Source organism: Somniosus microcephalus, chromosome 4 (assembly GCF_052327205.1).
Source record: "Somniosus microcephalus isolate GS21.2 chromosome 4, FLI_Smic_1.0, whole genome shotgun sequence".
Classification (NCBI taxonomy): domain Eukaryota; kingdom Metazoa; phylum Chordata; class Chondrichthyes; order Squaliformes; family Somniosidae; genus Somniosus; species Somniosus microcephalus.
Window position 1 is genome coordinate 303,257,718 of NC_140990.1, and position 22,592 is coordinate 303,280,309.

At 50.3% G+C, this 22,592-nt stretch overlaps 1 protein-coding gene across 1 annotated transcript; it reads right to left on the reverse strand.

Annotated features, from left to right (window-relative positions):
• Positions 1 to 7,125: 7,125 nt before the first annotated feature.
• LOC147120568 (uncharacterized) lies at positions 7,126 to 22,144 on the reverse strand. The gene is made up of 2 exons (XM_085986669.1): positions 17,887 to 22,144; positions 7,126 to 11,129 (listed from the first exon to the last, which is right to left on the reverse strand). The coding sequence occupies exons 1-2, from the start codon at positions 17,893 to 17,895 to the stop codon at positions 9,345 to 9,347; spliced, it is 1,794 nt and encodes a 597-aa protein (XP_085842795.1). The 5' UTR covers positions 17,896 to 22,144; the 3' UTR covers positions 7,126 to 9,344.
• Positions 22,145 to 22,592: the final 448 nt, after the last annotated feature.

The following is a 22,592-nucleotide window of genomic DNA, read 5'->3' on the forward strand; positions in this document are numbered from 1 at the left end:
ACATCGATTCCTCCAGCGTCCAGAAGACTCAAGGAAGTAAGAGAAACTGTGGTTTCACCAGCTGGCCAAGCTGGTGACAGGTACTGCGCTAATCCTTCCTGGGCGTCAGGCTGGAGCTCCAGCGGCGGGCTCTACAGCTGAGACAGGCAGCAAAATCGGAGGCAAGCAATAACGGACTGGGAGGGTGCACTCGAGAGACGGCCGGCGCGGCAAGCAGGTCAGTGTTTAAACCTCCGTCGGGAACGAGTCTCCAACAGTGAATAAACAGCGTTGTTATCGGTAGCAGCGGCGGGAAAGCGCGGGAAGCGCCATATCGTTGCTACAGAGAGAAAAAAAAAAGCGCGGGAAGCGCCATATCTTTTCTGAAATGCCTAAATCTGGTAATATTGAGGCTTTTGATGGCGAAATAGAAGATTGGACCACATACGTGGAAAGAGTAGAGGTTTATTGCACTGCAAATGGAATAACAGATGAAAAAAAAGCTTCAGTACTTCTGAACTTAATGGGCGCGAAGACATACGGGCTGTTACGAAATTTAATCACTCCAGCCAAACCAAAGGACAAGACTTTTAAAGAAATTGTTGATACCCTGCAGGAGCATTTAAACCCAACACCGCTGCTGATAGCGGAACGATTCAAGTTCTTCAAGAGAAATCAACACAAGAATGAAAGTAACGCTGATTACCTAACCGAATTAAGAAAGCTATCAAAGTACTGCCAATTCGGAGCAGGACTATTGGATTATCTTCGAGACAAATTTGTTTGCGGTCTCTTAAGTGAAGGAACACAAAAAAGACTGCTTTCTGAAAAAGATTTAACATTGGACAAAGCTTTCAGTATGGCTGTATCATACGAAGCAGCAGCAAAAGGAGCTGCAGAGATACAACAAGAGACACAGGACTTCGGCACCCATAAAATGACACAGGAGTTCGGAAGATGTTATCGCTGCGGCAGATCCACCCATAACCAGAGGGACTGCTGGTTCAAGGGCAAAGCATGCAGGCAATGTGGTAAGATTGGACACATTGCACGGGTATGCCAATCTGGACAAAATAAATCCACTGACAGAAAACAAAGAATCAATAAAGAAAAGTACAGGAAGGTACAAATGATGGCGGACAGTAGCTCCGAAGACCAGAATAGCGATAGTGACTCCGGAAACAAGAGACTAAGCTGTCTCAAATTACATAATGTACTTGCCAAAGAGGATTACCAAACCATTTGGGTTACCCTCACAATAGCAGGGTCCCCAGTTAAAATGGAGCTAGATACAGGATCAGCTCTAACCGTAATAAATCGACGAGATTACGAGAGGCTATTTTCGCATATACCTCTAAAAGACACATCCATTATCTTAAAAACATATACGGGGCAGAAAGTCTACCCCAAAGGAAAAATAAGGGTGCCTGTGGTATACAACGGCAAAGAAATACAAAAGTTGTATTTATACATTCTACAAGATGGTGGTCCACCGTTGTTGGGACGTGAATGGATAAGGAAGATACGTTTAGACTGGCACTCCATTCAGGCACTGACGGTGACCAGTAAGGAAAAAGACAATGATGACATCATACCTGAACGATTAAAAGACATCTTGGCCAACGCCAAAGAAGTGTTTCAAGAGAAACTAGGAACCTTGAAAGGCATCACCGCCTCAATAAAAGTGGAAGATACAGCAATTCCAAAATTTTTTAAGGCATGACCGGTGCCATACGCAATACGTCCGGCAGTCGAGGCAGAGCTGAAGAATTTGGAAAAGGCAGGCGCATTATCCAAAATAGATTGGAGCGAATGGGCAACACCCATCGTTCCAGTCATGAAAAAAACATTGAAAAATAACTCTGAGGAACAGAAAAAAATTTGCATCTGTGGGGACTTTAAGGTGACTGTAAACCCGGTCCTTCACACGGTACAGTAACCTCTTCCGAGGATAGAAGATATTTTTGCCTCACTATCCGGAGGGAAACGTTTCACAAAAATTGACTTGGCACAGGCATATCTACAGATGGAGGTTGAGGAGACCTCTAAAAAGTATCTCACAATAAACACACACAAAGGCCTGTACCAGTACAGTCGACTGGTTTTTGGAATAGCATCAGCTCCAGCTATCTGGCAAAGAGCTATGGAGCAAGTCCTGCAAGGGATTCCGGGGACTCAATGCTACCTAGACGACATCCTTATAACAGGAGAAAACGACAACGAGCACCTTGCCAATTTGGAGCAGGTGCTCACTAGGCTGAAAGAACGGGGCCTACGAGCAAATCGCCCCAAGTGCGAATTTTCCAAAATCAGATATCATATTGTGGCCACATAATTAATAAGGAAGGGTTGCATAAGTCACCTGAAAAAATTGAAGCAGTTATAAAAGGCCCAGCACCTGAAAATGTTTCACAATTAAGGTCATTCCTGGGATTAATAAATTACTATCATAAATTTTTACCGAACTTATCAACTATTCTACACCCTCTTAATGATCTTCTACAGACAGGAGTGATTTGGAAATGGAACGAAGACTGTAAACGTGCCTTCCATAAATGTAAAGACTTAATCACATCCGAGAAAATTTTGGCTCATTACAACCCATGACTACCAATCAGACTGGCGTGCGATGCATCCCCTTACGGCATAGGAGCGGTATGGTCCCATAGATTCCCTGATGGCTCGGAACGGCCGATAGCTTTTGCGTCATGCTCATTGAACTCAGCTGAGCGTAACTATGCCCAGATAGACAGGGAAGCACTCAGCCTGGTATGGGGAGTGAAGAAATTCAACCATTACCTACACGGACAAAAATTTACCTTGCTGACTGACCATCAACCCCTCATCTCCATATTCAACCCTAAAAAAGGTGTCCCCATTATGACGGCACAAAGACTACAGAGGTGGTCCCTTTTTCTAGGGGCACACCAATACAACATTGAATACAAAGGGTCAAAACAGCATGGGAATGCTGACGGTTTATCACACCTACCGTTGCCAACGATAGAAGAGGCACCTACAGTAGACCCAGTAGAGATATTCCACTCTACCATAGTGGAATGTCTACCGGTGACAAATTCTGCCATTGAAAGGGAGACAAGAAATGACCCTACTCTCTCACGGGTCTACGATTTAACAGTGAAGGTATGGCCAGCACATGGCGAACCACTGTTGCCAGCATTCTCGCAAAGAAGAGAACAGCTGTCAGTGTGCCGAGGAACCTAGATGTGTGGATCCAGAGTGGTGATTCCACCCAAACTCCAGGATAAAGTGCTAAAGGAGCTTCACGCGGGGCATCTGGGTGGAGTGAAAATGAAGAACCTAGCTAGGGCGTTTGTATGGTGGCCAGGTATCGATGGAGACATCGAAGACATGACCAAGAGCTGCCTAGGATGCCAGAAGGTCCAAAATGCTCCGCCACAGGCCCCTCTACATCCATGGGAGTGGCCCTCATCTCCCTGGCAAAGGGTGCGCATTGACTTTGCTGGTCCATTTATGGACTCCATGTTCTTAATCGCAGTTGATGCACACTCCAAGTGGCCGGAGGTAATAAAGATGTCCTCCACCACCACGGAAAAAACCATCACAGTATTAAGGACCATATTTGCCAGGAATGGGCTGCCGGAGCAGATATGTTCTGATAATGGACTGCAATTTATGTCCGAAGAATTCAGAAAGTTCTTAAAGAACAATGGGGTAAAGCACTACACGTCCGCCCCATACCATCCCGCCACCAATGGATTGGCTGAAAGGTTTGTCCAGACCTTCAAGAAGGCCATCAAGGCCATGGGTAATGAAGACATAAAACTTCAGCACAAGGTGGATAACTTCTTATTTGCATATAGGAATGCAACGCATATGGTTACTAACCAAACTCCCGCCATGATGTTCTACAATAGAAACCTAAGATGCCGGCTGGATTTGGTCAAGCCCAACATCCGAAGGGACGTGGAGAACCGGCAGTTTCAGGGCATGAATGAAAGGCCAACTAGGGCCTTCCAGATAGGCCAACCGGTTTTGGCCTGGGACTACCGTACCGAGAAATGGCAGCCTGGAACTATCTGCACACGATTAGGACCACTGATGTATACCATGGACATCGGAGACAGCATAATAAGGCGCCATGCTGACCAAATCATCAAGTCATCCGAAAAGGGGCAACCCACACCACCACTCTATACATCTAACGATGAAGTAGAGATACCCATATCTACCTCCGATCCGGTGATACTGGAGCCCGATGAACCCGACACTGGCCTTCAAGCTGAATCAGCCTTGCCAGAAGAACCTACTACACCACCAGAAACTACTACACCCCCGAGGCGTTATCCGGACCGAGTCAGGAAGCCTCCTGAGAGACTAACTTATAATTAATTAATACAGCAATGTATATTATTTTGCATATAACATGTAATTAATAATTACTTAAAATATGATGTACTAGTTAGCTAGAAGGGGAGGAATTGTGGTGTATGTGCCTTTAAGAGCAATTATGGTGTATGTGCCTTTAAGAGCCCCAGGTGTGCGTAATGCCGGTAATTGCCACTTGGGCTATATAAGCCTGTGTATTGTGTATATCCTTTAGAAACCCCCCCAGACTTGCTTAGTAAATACCTATGAACCAACTCCTGTCTTCAGTGTCTTTATCTATACACGGGCACTACAGAAAGAGAGGTAGAAAGGCAGAGAAGTTTAGGCAGAAAATTCCAGAGCTTAGGGCCTAAGCAGCTGAAGGCACAGCCACCGATGGTTGAGCGATTAAAATCAGGGATGCTCAAGAGGCCAGAAATAGAGGAGCGCAGATATCTTGGGGGTTGTGGGGCTGGAGCAGATTAGAGAGATAGGGAGGGGCGAGGCCATGGAGGGATTTGAAAACAAGGATAAGAATTTTAAAATCGAGGCGTTGCTTAACTGGGAGCCAATGTAGGTCAGCGAGCACAGGGATGGTGGGTGAACGAGACTTGGTGCGTGTTAATACATGGGCAACTGAGTTTTGGATGAGCACAAGTTTACGTAGGGTAGACTGTGGGAGGCCGGCCGGGAGTGCATTGGAATAGTCAAGTCTAGAGGTAACAAAGGCACGGTTGAGGGTTTCAGCAGCAGATGAACTGAGGCAAGGGTGGAGATGGGCGATGTTATGGAGGTGGAAATAGGTGGTCTTAGTTATGGTGTGGATATGTGGTCGGAAGCTAATTTCAGGGTCAAATATCGCACCAAAGTTGCAAACAGTCTGGTTCAGCCTCAGACAGATGCTAGGGAGAGGGTTGGAGTCGGTTGCTAGGGGACGGAGTTTTTGGTGGGGACCGAAGACAATGGCTTCGGTCTTCCCAATATTTAATTGGAGGACATTTCTGCTTATCCAGTACTGGATGTCGGATCAGCAATCTGACAATTTAGAGGTCAAGAGAAGTAGTGGTGAGGTGTCGTCGGCGTACATGTGGAAGCTGATGCTGTGTTTTTGGATGATGTTGCCGAGGGGTAGCATCTAGATGAGAAATAGGAGGGGACCAAGGATAGATCCTTGGGGGACACCAGAGGTAACGATGTGGGAGTGGGAAGAGAAGCCATTGCAGGTGATTCTCTGGCTACGATTAATATTGATTAGTGTTGGCTACGATTACTGTTGGTTTTAACTATTTTAAAATAAATGGGTCAATGCCTGCATGTAAATGATGGATGAAAGAATATCTTATGAATGCTTTAAGCAGTCATCTATTAGCATCACCAACTGAAATTTCTAGGATTCGAACAGTAATGAAGATATCTGCTTCCCAGGGGTATCACCTGAGACACTGGGTACATAAACAAATGCTTATATCCCCAATTGCTGCCAACTTCTGCCATCATATCAAAACTCTTATTCTACCTCTGATGATATTTAAGCCATAACCAAAATTCAAATATATTACATTTTTAAATCACTCTAAAAGTTACTTAGACATATGAGACACCAGCAGCGGCGGAGCATAAAACAGCGGGGAAGCAGCGCTAACCTGATCGGAGGCACCAGTGGTGGCAGAACCTTTGACGATTTCCCCCAAAAAATAAAGAGTGACATCACAGGACAGCAGGTAGGTGATTGGTTGTTGAGTATTAAGTTTTTTTTCTCTCTCGCCTAGGATAGTGGTTTAAATGAGGTGCGGGAAACTAGAACCGTTTTAAATTTATAGCTTAACTAGTTAAACTATTTAATATAACTTTAAATAATCATTGAATAAAGACTTTAACTAATTAAATAAATAAAATAAGGCTAGTTTAAGATATGGCAGGGCAGGTTGTGTGTCTGGACTGCAATATGTGGGAGTTTGTGGATGGCGAGAATGTCCTGAGCAAACACGTCTGCAGGAGATGTCTCCATCTCGAATCTCTCCGGCTCAGAGTCATTGAGCTGGAGTGTGAGTTGAAGACACGCCGACATATAAGGGAGGGGGAGGAATTCCTGAACAGTTTTATCCAGAATACAGTCACAGCCCAGAGGAACGCTCAGGTTCAGGAAGGGGAGGGTGTGACTGTTAGGGAGCCGGGTAACGGGGTTTACAAGAAGTTGAGAAGGAGGTCCCGCAGACATTGGTCCTGTCCAACAGGTACGATGTACTCGCTACCTGTGAGGACAAGGAGAAAGACTGCCGGAGGAGGGCTACAATGAAGACCAAGGCACCGTGGCTCAGAAGGCTGTCCAAGGAGGGGAACAGCAGAATAGAAATGTGGTAGTGATAGGGGACTCTATAATTAGGGGGATAGATAGCGCCCTCTGCAGCCACGAATGAGAATCCCGAAGGGTGTGTTGCCTACCTGGTGCCAGGGTAAGGGATATCTCACGGCGGCTGGAGAGGAGCTTGGAAAGGGAGGGGGTAAATCCAGTTGTCATAGTCCATGTTGGAATAAATGGCACAGGTAGGAACAGGGAGCAGGTCCTGTTGAAAGAGTTTCAGGAGATAGGCTCTAAATTAAAAAGCAGGACCTCGAGGGTAATAATCTCTGGGTTACTGCCCGATGTAGGGGTTGTTGGTTGGGTGGTCGGGTTGGCCCGGGCCTGACCCAGTGGACGTTTTCGAGGCGTCCCCACACTCCCACTTAGTTCTGACACTGGGATCCTACCAGGCAGCTGATGCGCAGAATAACAAGCTCGAGACAGACAAGCAGGTGAAAGGTTAAAATAATAACGGTTTTATTGAGAGAAAAATAAAACAAAACAGGCAAGCAGAGAAATTAATTGGTTCAACGATACTAAACCAAGGCTACAGCTCTATACACTTTAAAAAGAAAAAAAAAGGGAATACTATATATTCAAAACAGAGGGCACGCGAGTGCGGGAAGGAGTACGACACATCGAGGGGTAGCACACATTAACACTCCCCTTAGCCTTATCCCCACCTCCTACACTATCCCTAACCTAGGTCGAACTAAAGGGGGGTCAGACTCTCATGCTCACCCAACGCATTGGAACAAAGGCCTTTAGGTTGTCCTGGGACTGCAGCTTTAGTTGGTCTGGCCTGGTAAAGTTCAGTGTGCACTGGCCACACACTCTCCCGTCAGTCAGGTAGTGGATCTTCCTCCTTGGCTGGGCGAAAAGGCTTCCCTCCTGGGTCGGGCTGCGCCGTTTAGCGAGGCCCGCCCTGGGCTCTGGTCCGTACCAGGATGGTGCACTCCGTCCCGTGTCTTCCTGGTTCCACTCTGAATCCCTGCCTGAGGTGGTGGGCACGAGGGGCGGGGGGGGAACAGTCAGGTTTAAATCGGGAGGCAGTACGGACCGGGAGCTTCGCCTGCTTACCAAAGCATGGGCCTGCTGCGCATAGCCTTCCCCGTCTTGGAGACTGCTTCTCCCAGTAGAGTCCTTGAAGTTTCCCTTTTGCAGCGAAGTCCCAGGGTGAAATCGAAGTGATGTGTAGAAGCTGTCTCTCCCGAAGTGTGTTCCAAGTCGAAGTGTCTCCAACTGCCCTTTCTGTCTGCTTACTAAAAACAGTTATACTCTCTCGATCTGCCTTGCCTCCCCCAGATCAAGAGGTGTCCCAGGTTACTTCGTTAACTGTAAATGGCTGCAAAACGGCCGATTTCCCACTAACGGCCTTATCACCGGCCCTCATTGTTTTTGGTTTCAGTCACACAATGGTGTCTCTGGTGCCTAGTCCTCTAAAACGGTTTCTGATATGAATGGATCTGTTAGGATGGGCCCGATGATGGTTTTAACTAGCTTAACCCTGATTGCAGTGCAGCCAGGTTCATTGTTCTTACCGGCCCACTGGCGACTTGCTATTACATATTCAATTCCATGTCTGGCCTGGAATCCACATAGGGACTGTAGAATTCCAGGCCCTGTCTCCAGTCTTGTTGCTGGGGAGAAAAATGACTCACTTCCAGCAGCTTTCTGGTCACGTGTCCCAGAACTCCATTTTGTACGTTTAAAAAGTGGCCAACTTTGTTTGATTCGGAAAGCAGGCGAGGTGGGGGAATTTTGCAAACTCTCTACACCCCCCTGTGATACATAATAATTTTTCTTGAAAATTCCATTACGTATCATAATTCTGGCCCTCCTTAGTCGACCTTCCCCTTAGATTAATCTCTCCCCTCTACAGATACCCGCGATACATCGCACTTCCCATAACGCGAGACTGTGGTGTACACAAGCAGCTAGAAAAGGAAAAATCACCAAGTACATTACATTACTTACATCCAAACATGGAGGGGCTCCGACGTCCCTGCTCAGTTCGGTACATTCATCATTCACAATCTTTATTAACAACCGCGCCGCAAGAATTCTCATAGTACGGAGAGTCCCTTTGGAGGGTTTACGCAGACGAATCCCCGTTGATTCCCACGTAGTGTTCCTGCCAAGTTCTTTGATTGCGGAACTGTGTCAACCGACCCCTCCCTCTACACTGCACGCAGACTAGGTACAGTACGATCCCTATCTGACACACCACCAGGATGTGGGAGGCCAGACGGATCCACGAGGGGACCTCTATACTCTCAAAAATGTCCCACCACGGTGGAACCGCTATATCCAAAATCTTGGACCCTATATCTATCGTCTTTTGCTCTAGGGTGTAAAAGTGTTTTTGGGAAACCACTTGGGCCTTCAGTAGCTTTGCGAGGTGTTCAGGGAGAGGGGGAATCTCGTAGCCGAAGTGTGCTACATACTATAACAAGTTGGTTACATTCTCTTTAACAGTGAGGTGAACGGTGGAGGGCTCCGGGATGGGGACAATTCGTTCCTGGGCCACTTGAACTTCTGCCTCGGGTTTGAAACAGAAACTGCTATCACTCACCGCACACCAGCTGTGCTGTCTGTGCCGGTAGTGGGACGCGCCGGTGGTGACACAGTAGGACCCACCTCCTATATATGCCACCTGGGGGGGAACGTGACCTTATGCCATCGCCTCCGTGGTGCAATTTATAGGCTTCGCGCCAGCAGCTCTGAACCCACACTGCGGTCTTAAAAAGGCATTCAAGTGCTGGGGACACAGGATTATGTGTGCTCCCCGGCTCCGGCACCCTGAAAGGTCCGTGCCTGTCATTTCGTGCTCCCACTTGATGACGTAAGGTGGGACCGCGGCGAATTGAATGTGCGCACCCCCTTGGATCACTCCAATATTCTCCACCCTGTACACCGGTGCGGGTCGGGCTGTCCTACCCATGACCGGCATCCTAACAACCACCCCCATGACTGTGTGGTTAGACCGACCACAGTCCACGGGAACTGGATAAGCCTCGGAGGCTAGCCGGAGTTGGCACGGGCTCAATGCGTTCTCATACGGGTGGAGGGCGGCGAGGTGTTTGTTACTGATCCAGGAGGGGACCAAACCCTGTTTCAGGTCCTCCAGATTACTGCGGCCCTCGCCCAGTAACCATGCCCCATACAGTACGCACACCGCGCTCTGCGCTGCTTGGTCAGACGCATTCCTGTCCTCCCGTATGAGAGCATTTACCGTTTTCGCATGCTTCTCCAACTCTGCTATGATTTCCTTCAAATGGACCGTCATAGCCTGGTCCTCATGCAACTCCGAGCTCACTACTTTGTTCTCATCCATGAGAATCCCCTTTAGCTGTGTTTTCAGCTCATTTATCTGGGTCTGTAACTCAATGTCGTCTAAAGAGTTGATGACAGAAGTCCCAGTATTAAACGCGGTGAAAGTATCACCCAAAATACCCCTTCTCTGTCTCCCTGTGTCGCCCAAAAACTCGCGTGGTGTAGTGTAAAGTTCAGTCCTATCCCCACTAGAAAAATCAAATTCGTAAAACCTCCCGAACATGTCCTTTAAGAGGGCCTGGTATAACAGTTCTGTTTCCTCGGGGCACCACTCGGGTAGACGTACCTCGGTGAGATTTAAGATCACCGAGGCCACCGCGTAGTGTACCCCCTGGTACAGCACCTGATCGGTAGGCACTAGTACCAGTCCATTCCCAGGTCCCTTAGTGGTGGTAGGGCACCCTTCCCGGGGTGTCCTATTAGGTGGATTGGTGGGTAACGGCTTGCGGGTGCGCGCCACCAGTTCCGTGGCTTTAACTGGGGCTGCCCCTTGAAAAACCACGCATGAACGTATGTGAGAACCCCACCTTATCCCCTTCCCCTGGTCCTGCCAGGCGGCAGAGAAGACAACTGAGATTCCTACGGGGCAGGCCTCCTTCGATCCCCACATACACACATAAATCCCTTGCTCGGATTCCCACCATTTGTCCCAACAGACACTTGTCCTTTCTGCCGTAGCAGTGACAGTTCGGTGGGTGTCATTGTCCATTCGCACCCACGTGGATGAAGCGTCTTTTAAGTCATTCTTTAACTTGCGGATCCACCACCATCGCGCGGCCGGGATCCTTCCGGTGCAGGTCAGGCAGACCTTCTTGCCAACGATGACTCCCACACGCGCAGCCACTATTTCCACCGTGGGACACACTAGGGATGCCTCGCCGTAGGTGAAATCGGGCTGGTCAGAATACCGGGTGGAATTGGACCCGACCCATCCGGGCCAGCGCCCCTGGTGGGTGTAGGTGGCGGGTCCCTCGGAGCCTCTCTCACAGTTCCCTGCAGTGACTACCGGAGCTCTCGGTCCGGAGCACCCAAAAACGTGGGAGTCTTCTACGTCTCCCCGGAGTCCTCTGCTCCCCTCGATTAGGGCGAGCAGGATGGCCAGCTGCCATGCGCGAATGCCTCTCTGTAAAACAAAAAGGAACATGTAGCCAGGTCTCTCCGGAGATGCTCTGGCCTGGGTTAAGCAGTGGTTGGGTCCCTCGACCTCGAACCCAAACACATACACTGTGAGCAACAAGACTTACTTAACCACTAAACTTATAAACCTAACTTAACTTATAATATACTATATACATCCGCCGCCCGTCTCCGGACGGCTAAGTCAGTCCCTGGTAGGGCCCCGGCTTGCCATTGCTTCCGGCGGGCCCGCGGTGTCCCTACCTATGGCCCCTTCGCGGACTGTGGCCGGCCGCTGGGGACCCCTGTCCTCAGCTTTCCTAATCATCGGGACGGCTCTGGGCAAATGGAAGATGGGTGACCACGTCTTCTTGGGCTGGGGTGTGCGGGAAGACCTCCTGAGGGCGGGTGGAGCTTTCCTGGCCGGTGGTCCCCTGACTCGGGCTGCCGCTCCCTTGCATCCATCCCCCCCTCCTACCGTTGGGACAAACGTCCCGCTGCAGCCTACTGCTGCGACCCGCAGGGTCCGGGGCGGGGTTCCTGACCTCAGGTCCCTCCTTCCCTACACCTGAGCTAGGGTCGGGGCTACTCTCCTCGGCCTCCCCCCCCTCCTCATCCGAACTGAGAGCGGAGGCGCTGCCCTCGGGCTCCTCCCCCTCTATACCCGAGCTGAGGCTGGAGACGCCGCTCTCGGGTTCCTCCCCCTCAGCCACTTCCCACAGAAGTGGAGGAACGCCCCACTCGCCGGTGGCTCCTCCCTTCAGACACGTCACCAGACCTGCTGCGGTCTGTGACCTGGTTCCCATATCGGGCTGGGGATTTCTATTCCCCAACCCCTGACCAGCCAGCTGTCCAGCCCTGCTTGGCTTAAACAGCTTGCACTGGTTGATATGAAACCACTTTGTACGCCGGGGCATTTTCACGGCGTACACCATGGGGCTGGCTTTGTCTACCACACTAAAGGGCCCCATGTACAAAGGCTCCAAACTTCCTACTCCGGCATAATTCCTGACCATGACCTGGTCTCCCACTTCCCATTCTTGGTGCCCTTTCAGTTCCAGCAGCAATCGGTTACTCTGATGCTGCCTCCCCATGTTCCCCGCTGCCTGCCCATGGACCTGCTTCAGGTGCTCATAGAGGGTTCGGGCGAACTTGTCCCGATTCACCTCCCGGTGTTGCCCCTCCGTAAGCAGCGGCGCTAACACATGGGTGGGGGTCCACATGACCCGGCCTGTCATCAGCTCTTATGGGGAGTTCCCCGTGCTTTTTGACTGGCTGGCCCGGATCCCCACCAACACTAACGGCAGGATCTCGGCCCATTTGCAGGGCGAGTCCACCGTCTCCTTTCTCAACCGTTCCTTGAGGGTCCGGTTCATGCGCTCCACAATCCCGGATGACTGTGGATTGTGAGCTACATGCCACTTTCCCTCAATGCCCAACAGCATAAGGGCCGTCTGTATCACCTGTCCGGTGAAGTGACTCCCCCGGTCGGACTCCACATGCTGTGGTAGTCCCCACCGTGAGAACACCTCTCGGACTAGGATCCTTGCAGTTCCCAGAGCCGTGGCATTTCTACAGGGGAAGGCCTCCACCCACTTGGTGAACACATCCACCAGGACTAGGCAGTACTTAAAACCTCCCTGGGCGGTGGGCAGGGGCCCGATGTAGTCGACCTGGATCGACTGCCATGGTCCCTCTACCCGCCTGATGTGTCCGATGGGCACCTTCCTTTTCCGGGGGTCAGGGTTGTTTGCAGCGCACACGAGACAGCCTGCACAGAACTCGCGGACGTCCTCCCTGAGTCCCGGCCACCATCCCGCCTGTTCCACCCGCTGCCAGGTGGCCTCGGGCCCGGGGTGTCCCGCTCCCGGTCCCTCATGGGCCAGTTGCAGGAACTCCCTCCAGTGTTGTTGCGGCACAATCCACTGCTCCCCCCTGAACAGCATGCCCTCTTTAACGGAGAGGGTCGCTGTCCCATACGGCCCCTCTGCCCTCCTGCCCTCAATGACTGCACTGAGGACAGCCTTCAGGGCCGGGTCCTGAGCCTGGACGGACTTAAGGTCCGGGGCTAATGCTACCCTCCTTTGTGTCCCGTCCCTACCTCTGACCGCTGCCACAGGTCCGGACCCGAATGGATCCCAGAAAGTGCCGGTGCGGGCACCCTCCTTGGCAAGCAGGTCAGCCTGCTGGTTATTCTGTGGAGGAATGAGCTTTCACCTTATGGATGAACACGTCCCCTTCCTCCCCCACGGCTGCCAGAATCTTTTCCAGCAAGGGCTTCACTGTGAGGGGTCTCCCGTCAGCGGAGGTGTATCCACGGCGAGACCAGATGGCCAAATATTCCGTACACGAGTTGCACGTGAACATGCTGTCCGAGCAAATCGTGTAGGGGGTAGGGAAGATTTCGGGGTGTGTAACGACATACACCACCGCGGACAGTTCAGCCTGCTGGGCACTCATGGTGCTGGGGAGTTTAATTGCCAGGGCAATGCTTGCCGTAGGGTCATAAATCCCACATCCCGTGAGACGCTTGCCAGCGGGCACCGTGCTGGAACCATCAACATAGATTTCGCGGCCTGTGGGATGTATCCCGGCTCGTAAACCTATGTTCACCTCCCAAACCCCTTCTACGGAACACCGATGGGCTGTTCCCGGGTAGACCAAATTGGCCGCGAGCTTTGGCTCGCAGAGACCCTTCACCCTCAGATCCATCTGGGGGAGGAGCAAGGTCCAGCGAGCAATGCGGGCACTGCTCACTGTCCCATCCTTAATTCTCCCATCCAGTAGCATCTGAGTCGGCGTGTGATGCGTGAGGAGGGTGATGGGAGAGGTGCCTGTGAAGATTAGGGACCTCTTCACAGCCCAATGCGTGGCTAACAGATGCCTCTCGCAATTGGAGTAGCTCCTCTCAACATCAGTGAGCACCCTGGAGGAGTATACCACGGGCCGCAGCCGGCTGTGCCGCTCTTGAAGCAGCACTGAGCTCAGGCTGTCCCCGCTGGCTGCTACCTCCAGAAAAAACTCCTTTCCCTCATCTATGGCTCCCAGGGCTGGTGCGGTCTGCAGATTCTCTTTGAGCCCGACAAACGCTGCCTGGCACTCCTCATCCCAACGCCACTCCACTCCCTTGTGCAGGAGTCGGAGCAGAGGAGCTGCCGAGGCTGCATAGTCCTCAATAAAATCTCGACAGTAACCGGTCAGTCCTAGAAACGACCTCGCACCCGATACTGTTTTTGGGATCGGTAGCTCTTGCACTGCCTCCCTCCTGGCCTTATCTATGGCCCTTTCTCCAGCGCGCACGGTCAGGCCCAGGAATTTTACCTCCTGCCGGCTGATCTGCGCTTTCTTGGGGTTAACTTTAAACCCCTTCTGCCCTAACAGCTCCAGCAACTCGGCCAATAGTGGGCCATGCTCCTCCTTTGAATCGGTGAAGAGGAGTAGGTCGTCCACATATTGGGCTAGTTGTCTGTGCTGGCTAAACTCCTTGATGCTACCTGCCATGCACTGATGGAAGATGCTGGGGCTGTTGTGAAAGCCCTGTGGCAAGCAGTTCCAAGTGTACTGTTGCCCCCTAAACGTAAAGGCAAACTTGTACTGGTCCTCCCTCCGTACAGGGATGGACCAAAACCCGTTTGAAATATCCAGTACTGTGAACGTGGTCGCGGATGCTGGGATACTCCCAATTAGGTCAGCGACTGCTGCCACGGTGGGGGCGCAGGCAGGAATGTTACTATTGAGGACCCGATAGTCCACCGTGGCTCTCCAGGCACCGTCCGGTTTCCTCACCGGCCACAATGGAGAGTTCACGTGGGTTGCTATAGGTCTCAGAACTCCCTGCTGCACTAGGGAGGACATGGCTGCTTCCATGTCTGGCTCAGCTTCCCTTGGGAAATTATACTGTTTCTGTGGTCTGGCCATGGGATCCCCGTCTACCGTGACCTCAAACCCTGTGACCCTACCGCAGTCGTGCTGGTGAGTGGCAAACGTGGCCAGGTGCGCCTTTACGAATGCCCGAAACTCCTCGGGGACACCACTGACCATAAGCCCGAGGTCGTAGCCACCCTTTGGCTTCATGGTGCAGAGAGTCCCCTTCCCTTCCTTTCCCGGGATCACTACTACCTCACCATCCTTTATTCCACCTGCTCCCCACAAGCAGTGGTTCCTTAGATCCACCAGAATCCCGTGGCCTACAATGAAGTCGGCCCCCAGGACTCCCCTTCCACCCTCCACCTCCCACCTCATCAGGATGCACTTCCATGTGGTGTGGAGTGGTCCCAACTTGATGGAAAGCGGGATGGACACCGACCCAGCCTGTTCCTTCCCTGTAAATCCCGATAGACTGTAGGGGACCCCGCTGGAGAGGGGCGAGGCGGTGGGGTTATCTGCATAGATTATGGTGCTTGATGCTCCCGTATCCAGCAGATAGGTCCCCTTCAGCCTCTCCACCTCCATCTCCACGAGGGGTCTCCCCCACTCGTCATAGCGGACAGAGCACAGGTGGACCGGTTGCGTTCTTGCTAGTCAGGGTTGGGAATTGGCTGGGGCTGCCGGAGTAAGAGCGCCGGTGGCCATTGCTACCTTCCCCTGGCCAGACAATATGGACCGTACGGCATCCAGTATTATCTCAACCTGGCTGGGTCCTGCCCCCGCCGGTTGGGCTGGGGCAGTGGGCACCTTCCCCCTGGTCTCTTTCCAAGGGTTCCTACACTCCTTCCGCCAGTGGCCATCTTTACCACGCCCGTAACAATTAAGTTTGGGGTGTGTTGGGGTAGTCCCTTCCTGGCGCCACTCCTTCCTACCCGGCCCGGGTTTTGCCTCATGCAGCTTCCCTTTCGCTGGGAGCACTTCGGCTGCCCGACCGTTCTTGTAGGCTAGGGTGAGCTGTTGGATCACCCCGGCTTCTGTGGCCCCGGGGTCCTTGGGGTCGAACCAAACTTCCGCTTTTGCTCTAACTTGCGGCAGGCTGTTCGCCACCAAGCAACGGAGCCAATGGGTCAGGAGATCTCCGTTCAGGAACGCCCGGTTGGGTGTCCCTGGGCAAGCTCTCCGGTACACCGGCCACAGCTGGTCCGCGAAAGCTTGCGGAGTCTCTTCCACCAATTGGACCGTTTTCTCCACACGGGAGAACGGACTACCCTCATCCATGCCCAATGCCTCTAAGACTGCGTCCTTGAGCTCCTCGTACCCACTCTGACCTCTTTTATCCCCGTCAGAGAGGGACTGGAGGAGGCTGCTTTCTAGGGAAAATAGCAGCATTTTGGCCTGCTCAGCGTCATCACAGTCGTTGACGCTGGCTGCCTGCTCTACCTCCCTAAAATGAATTGAGGGATCTCCCTTCTGGGAGAGCTTTGGAATATGGCTCACCATACTCCTAAGCTGTTGGGTATTAAAAGGGACCACAAACTGGTTCTGGAGAGGCCCTTCCCTTTCCCCTTCGGCGGGCGGACCTAACCTCAGCTGCCGGGCCGGGCACATGGGCCCCGCTCCCGTCCTAGCCGGGGCTTGGACCACCTCCGCCTTCACCTCCCCTTGGTGCCACACTTCCCCGAAACTCGGAGTAGTGGGTGGTGGACGCGCGGTTTCCTCTCTTTCCTCTATTGCTTCCCTAGGTACCACTTGGGATGGTGAAATGGTCCTACCCGCGTTCCCCAGAAAATCCGCCTGACGCACCTTCGGATTCATCAGGCATACCATGCCCTTTGCCTTCCGGAGGGCTCGGCTAAGACTCTCTATCTTCTCCTGACAGGGGCTGTGGTCAGCTTCCCCGAACCCCTGTTCACTGGCCAGCTTATAGGCTGCCTTCACTTCCCTGACTTTCTCCTCCTGTTCTTTTACTTCCTTTACCAAGCGGGCACTTTTGTCCCGCAGCCTAAACTCATTCCCCTTGGCCTTGGTGACTTGACACCGCAGGTATTCCAACTGGGAATTATAATCCCCTAAGAGCTGCACCCTCTCCTGTGCGAGAGCCTGTAGCGCCACAACTAATTTCTCTCCTGCCTGAGCCTTCTCCTGGACTTCCAGTTCCAGCTCCATTAACCTGGCTGCCTGGGCTGCGACGAGCCCATCCAGGAGCTGTACCTGCTTTTTGTAGCAGCACAGCCACACAGCCTTTTCAAGAGATCTCTTGTGTTCCCTCCCCTGCGTCCACTGAGCTGCGGCGTCCACCGGATGGCCAGCGTTCAGCAGAGCGGTGATCCACTTCTTAGTGAGATTCACCTTCCTGAACACATAGTCCGAGATTCTCTCGTCCATCAAGCTTGTCTCATTCGACTCGCCATCTACAACACCAGATGCCTGTGCCCAGTGTCCTGCCGCGGTCGCCATTTTGTAGGGGTTGTTGGTTGGGTGGTCGGGTTGGCCCGGGCCTGACCCAGTGGACGTTTTCGAGGTGTCCCCACACTCCCACTTAGTTCTGACACTGGGATCCTACCAGGCAGCTGATGCGCAGAATAACAAGCTCGAGACAGACAAGCAGGTGAAAGGTTAAAATAATAACGGTTTTATTGAGAGAAAAATAAAACAAAACAGGCAAGCAGAGAAATTAATTGGTTCAACGATACTAAGCCAAGGCTACAGCTCTATACACTTTAAAAAGAAAAAGAAAGGGAACACTATATATTCAAAACAGAGGGCACGCGAGTGCGGGAAGGAGTACGACACATCGAGGGGTATCACACATTAACACTCCCCTTAGCCTTATCCCCACCTCCTACACTATCCCTAACCTAGGTCGAACTAAAGGGGGGTCAGACTCTCATGCTCACCCAACGCATTGGAACAAAGGCCTTTAGGTTGTCCTGGGACTGCAGCTTTAGTTGGTCTGGCCTGGTAAAGTTCAGTGTGCACTGGCCACACACTCTCCCGTCAGTCAGGTAGTGGATCTTCCCCCTTGGCTGGCGAAAAGGCTTCCCTCCTGGACCGGGCTGCGCCGTTTAGTGAGGCCCGCTCTGGGCTCCGGTCCGTACCAGGATGGTGCACTCCGTCCCGTGTCTTCCTGGTTCCACTCTGAATCCCTGCCTGAGGTGGTGGGCACGGGGTGGGGGGGGGGAACAGTCAGGTTTAAATCGGGAGGCAGTATGGACCGGGAGCTTCGCCTGCTTACCAAAGCATGGGCCTGCTGCGCATAGCCTTCCCCGTCTTGGAGACTGCTTCTCCCAGTAGAGTCCTTGAAGTTTCCCTTTTGCAGCGAAGTCCCAGGATGAAATCGAAGTGAAGTGTAGAAGCTGTCTCTCCCGAAGTGCGTTCCAAGTCGAAGTGTCTCCAACTGCCCTTTCTGTCTGCTTACTAAAAACAGTTATACTCTCTCGATCTGCCTTGCCTCCCCCAGATCGAGAGGTGTCCCAGGTTACTTCGTTAACTGTAAATGGCTGCAAAACGGCCGATTTCCCACTAACGGCCTTATCACCGGCCCTCATTGTTTTTGGTTTCAGTCACACAATGGTATCTCTGGTGCCTAGTCCTCTAAAACGGTTTCTGATATGATTGGATCTGTTAGGATGGGCCCGATGATCGTTTTAACTAGCTTAACCCTGATTGCAGTGCAGCCAGGTTCATTGTTCTTACCGGCCTACTGGCGACTTGCTATTACATATTCAATTCCATGTCTGGCCTGGAATCCACATAGGGACTGTGGAATTCCAGGCCCTGTCTCCAGTCTTGTTGCTGGGGAGAAAAATGACTCACTTCCAGCAGCTTTCTGGTCACGTGTCCCAGAACTCCATTTTGTACATTTAAAAAGTGGCCAACTTTGTTTGATTCGGAAAGCAGGCGAGGTGGGGGAATTTTGCAAACTCCCTACACCGAGCCACATGCAAATTGGCATAGAAGCAGACAGATCAGGAAAATTAACACGTGGCTAAAGGGCTGGTGTGGGAAAGAGGGTTCCCTTTTCATGGGACACTGGCACCAGTTCTGGGACAGGAAGGAGCTGTACTGATGGGAGGGGCTCCACCTGAACCAGGATGGGACCCATGTCCTCGCGGAAAGGGTAACCAGGGAGGTGGAAACTAGTAAGAAGGGGGGGAGGGATCTACAAGAAATGTAAGCAGCCTAAATATAAACAAAACAGGAAAAGTGAGCACAGGAAAGAATAAAGTAAGGGAGGACATTGACGGCAAGGCAGCAAATAATGTTATAGAACAGGAGTCTAAAAAGATGGTTAAACATAAATTGACAGGAAATCCTATTAAAAATTAATTAAACTGTCTGTACAGCAATGCACACAGTGTCCAAAATAAAACAGGGGTGCTGGAGGCAATCATGCATTGGGAGGAACCAGACATAGTAGGGATTACTGAGACATGGCTACAGAAAAATCAGGACTGGGAATTAAACAATGCAGGGTATAACATATAAAGAAAAGATAGAGAGGGAAAAAGGGGAGGTGGAGTAGCTGTACTTATTAAGCTTAACATCATGGCAGTAGAAAAAAGGGATGTAGATATCAGCAAGACAAAAATAGAATCCATATGGATAGAGATAAAAGATAATAAAGGATCAATCACACTAATAGGTGCAGTCTACAGACAACCTAATAGTGGAAGGGAGGTGGAGGAAGAGCTATATAGACAAATTAGAGAAATGAGTAAAAAATATAGAATAATAATCATGGGGGATTTCAACTACCCCGATAATAATTGGACAGAAGAGGTAGGTAAAGGGGGTAAGGGAATGGAGTTCCTACAATGTCTACAGGACTCCGTTCTCACAAAACATAGAAACATAGATGATAGGAGCAGGAGTAGGCCATTCGGCCCCTCAAGCCTGTTCTGCCATTTAATGAGAGCATGGCTGATCATCCAAATTCAGCACCCTGTCCCTGCTTTCTCCCCATATCCCTTGATCCCTTTAGCCTTAAGAAATATATCTAACTGCTTCTTGAATATATTTAATGAATTGGCCTCAACTGCCTTTTGTGGCAGAGAATTCCACAGGTTCACCACTCTCTGGGTGAAGAAATTCCTCCTCATCTCTGTCCTAAATGGCTTACCCCTTATCTTTAGACTGTGACCCCTGGTTCTGGACTCCCCGGCCATCAGGAACATCCTTCCTGCATCTAGTCTGTCTGGTCCTGTTAGAATGTTATAAGTTTCAATGAAATCCCCTCTCATTCTTCTAAGCTCCGGCGAGTATAAGCCCAATCGACACAATCTCTCCTCATACGTCATTCCTGCCATCCCAGGTATCAGTCTGGTGAATCTTCACTGCACTCCCAACATGGCAAGAACTCAGATAAGGCGACCAAAACTGCACACAATACTCAAGGTGTGGTCTCACCAAGGCCCTGTACAACTGCAGCAAGACATCCTTGCTCCTGTACTCGAATCCTCTCGCTATGAAGGCCAACATACCATTTGCCTTCTTAACCGCCTGCTGCACCTGCATGCTTACCTTAAGCGATTGGTGCACAAGGACACCCAGATCTTGTTGCACATCCCCTTCTCCCAATCTATTACCATTCAGGTAATAATCTGCCTTCCTGTTTTTGCCACCGAAGTGTAAAACATCACATTTATCCACATTATACTGCATCTGCCATGCATCTGCCAAATCGCCCAACCTGTCCAAATCATACTGGAGTTTCTCGGCATCCTCCTCACAGCACACACGCCACCCAGCTTTGTGTCGTCTGCAAACTTGGAGATATTACATCTAGTTCCCTCGTCTAGATCATTAATATATATTGTGAATAGCTGGGGTCCTAGCACCCTGCGGTACACCACTAGTCACTGCCTGCCACTCGGAAAAAGACCCATTTATTCCAACTCTTTGCTTCCTGTCTGCCAAGCAGTTCTCTATCCAAGTCAGTACCTTACCCCCAATCCCATGTGCTTTAACTTTGCATGCCAATCTCTTATGCGGGACCTTATCGAAAGCCTTCTGAAAGTCCAAATATACCACATCCACTTGTTCTCCCTTAACTATTCTACCAGTTGCATCCTCAAAAAATTCCAGTAGATTAGTCAAGCATGAATTACCTTTTGTAAATCCATGTTGACTTTGCCTGATCCTGTCACTGTTTTCCAATGTATGTAGAATATGTAAAAAGCCCAACAAGTGAGGATTCGCTATTGGATCTAGTAATGGGGAAGGAACCAGTGCAGATAAGAGTGGGGGAACATATAGGCAGTAGTGACCATAATATAATATGCTTTAAGATGACAATAGAGAAGGACATAAGAATGACAAAAACCAAGTTAATAGATTGGAGAAAAGTTGATTTTGAGAGGCTGAGAATAGAACTTGGGAAGATAAAATAGGCAACAATATTGGCAAACAACGATGTAGAACGACAATGGGAAACATTTAAAACAGTGTTCAACAGAGTGCAGGAAAAAATATATTCTGCTAAAAGGAAAGAACAAACTAAATAATAATGAGACTCCATGGATGAATAAAGACATAAGGAAACAATTGAGGGTAAGGAAAGAGGCATACATTAACTACATAGACAGCAGAGGAGTGCATGATAAGAGAGAATATGAAGGGATTAGGAGAGAAGTCAAAGAAACAATTAGGAAGGCAAAGAGGAACTATGAAATTAAATTATCAAGGAACATAAAACAAAATAGTAGAATATTTTACAGGCACATCAATAAAAAAAGGAAGGTTGGGATGGGAATAGGGCCATAAAGGGACGGACAGGGCAATACCAAAGGTAAAGATAGGGAGATGGCAGAAATATTAAATAATTACTTTGCTTCAGTATTTATGATGGAGATAGAACAGGTGGACATGACATTGGATAATGAGATTGTAGGGGGTGGTGTGTGGGGGCAGCTTCACCTCTGACTTATGTGCAGTTCGAATCGCTCCCACTCCCTTGGTTCTAGACCTTGGACTTACTTGGGGGTTGTGACAAAAGTGCAGCAGACAACTGGCTTTTGGGGGATCTGTTAATTTTGAGAATCCTACAGTCCACCCTGTGATACTTTACTCGTTAGAGTATCATACTGGGTGAGCAAAATTCCTGATCCCTGAGAGTCAACCTTCCTCTGTATTTTACCTATTTAAAACCCCAAAACAACACACATTCCCCTTTAGGTGTAGTGTTCAGATACATAGGCCCAGAAATTAGGTGCGGGGGCTTGCCACGCGTGCAAGCCCCCGATGTGCACTCACCCGGTGCGCCGACATCTGAAGCCTGGGCCTGCTTGGAATTCCTGTCACTGGCCCGGTTCAGATGTCGGCGCGCTGTGCTTACCTGATCCAGCGGCATAGTTAGTTCGATGTGCCGGCTGGGGTCAGGTGAGCACTGTGCAGCCAATCAGGGGAGGGGAAACTTCATTCATGAGTTTGATAGTAAGAACTGTCAAACTCATGAAAAGTACAGGCGCCAAAAAGACTAGTTTAACTTTAAATAAAAATTTTAAAAAATCCCAATAATTAAATAAACTATAAATAACTTTAAAAAACTATTTTAAACAATTAATCAAATTTTTGAAAAAATAATTTTTTAAGAAATCGGGTC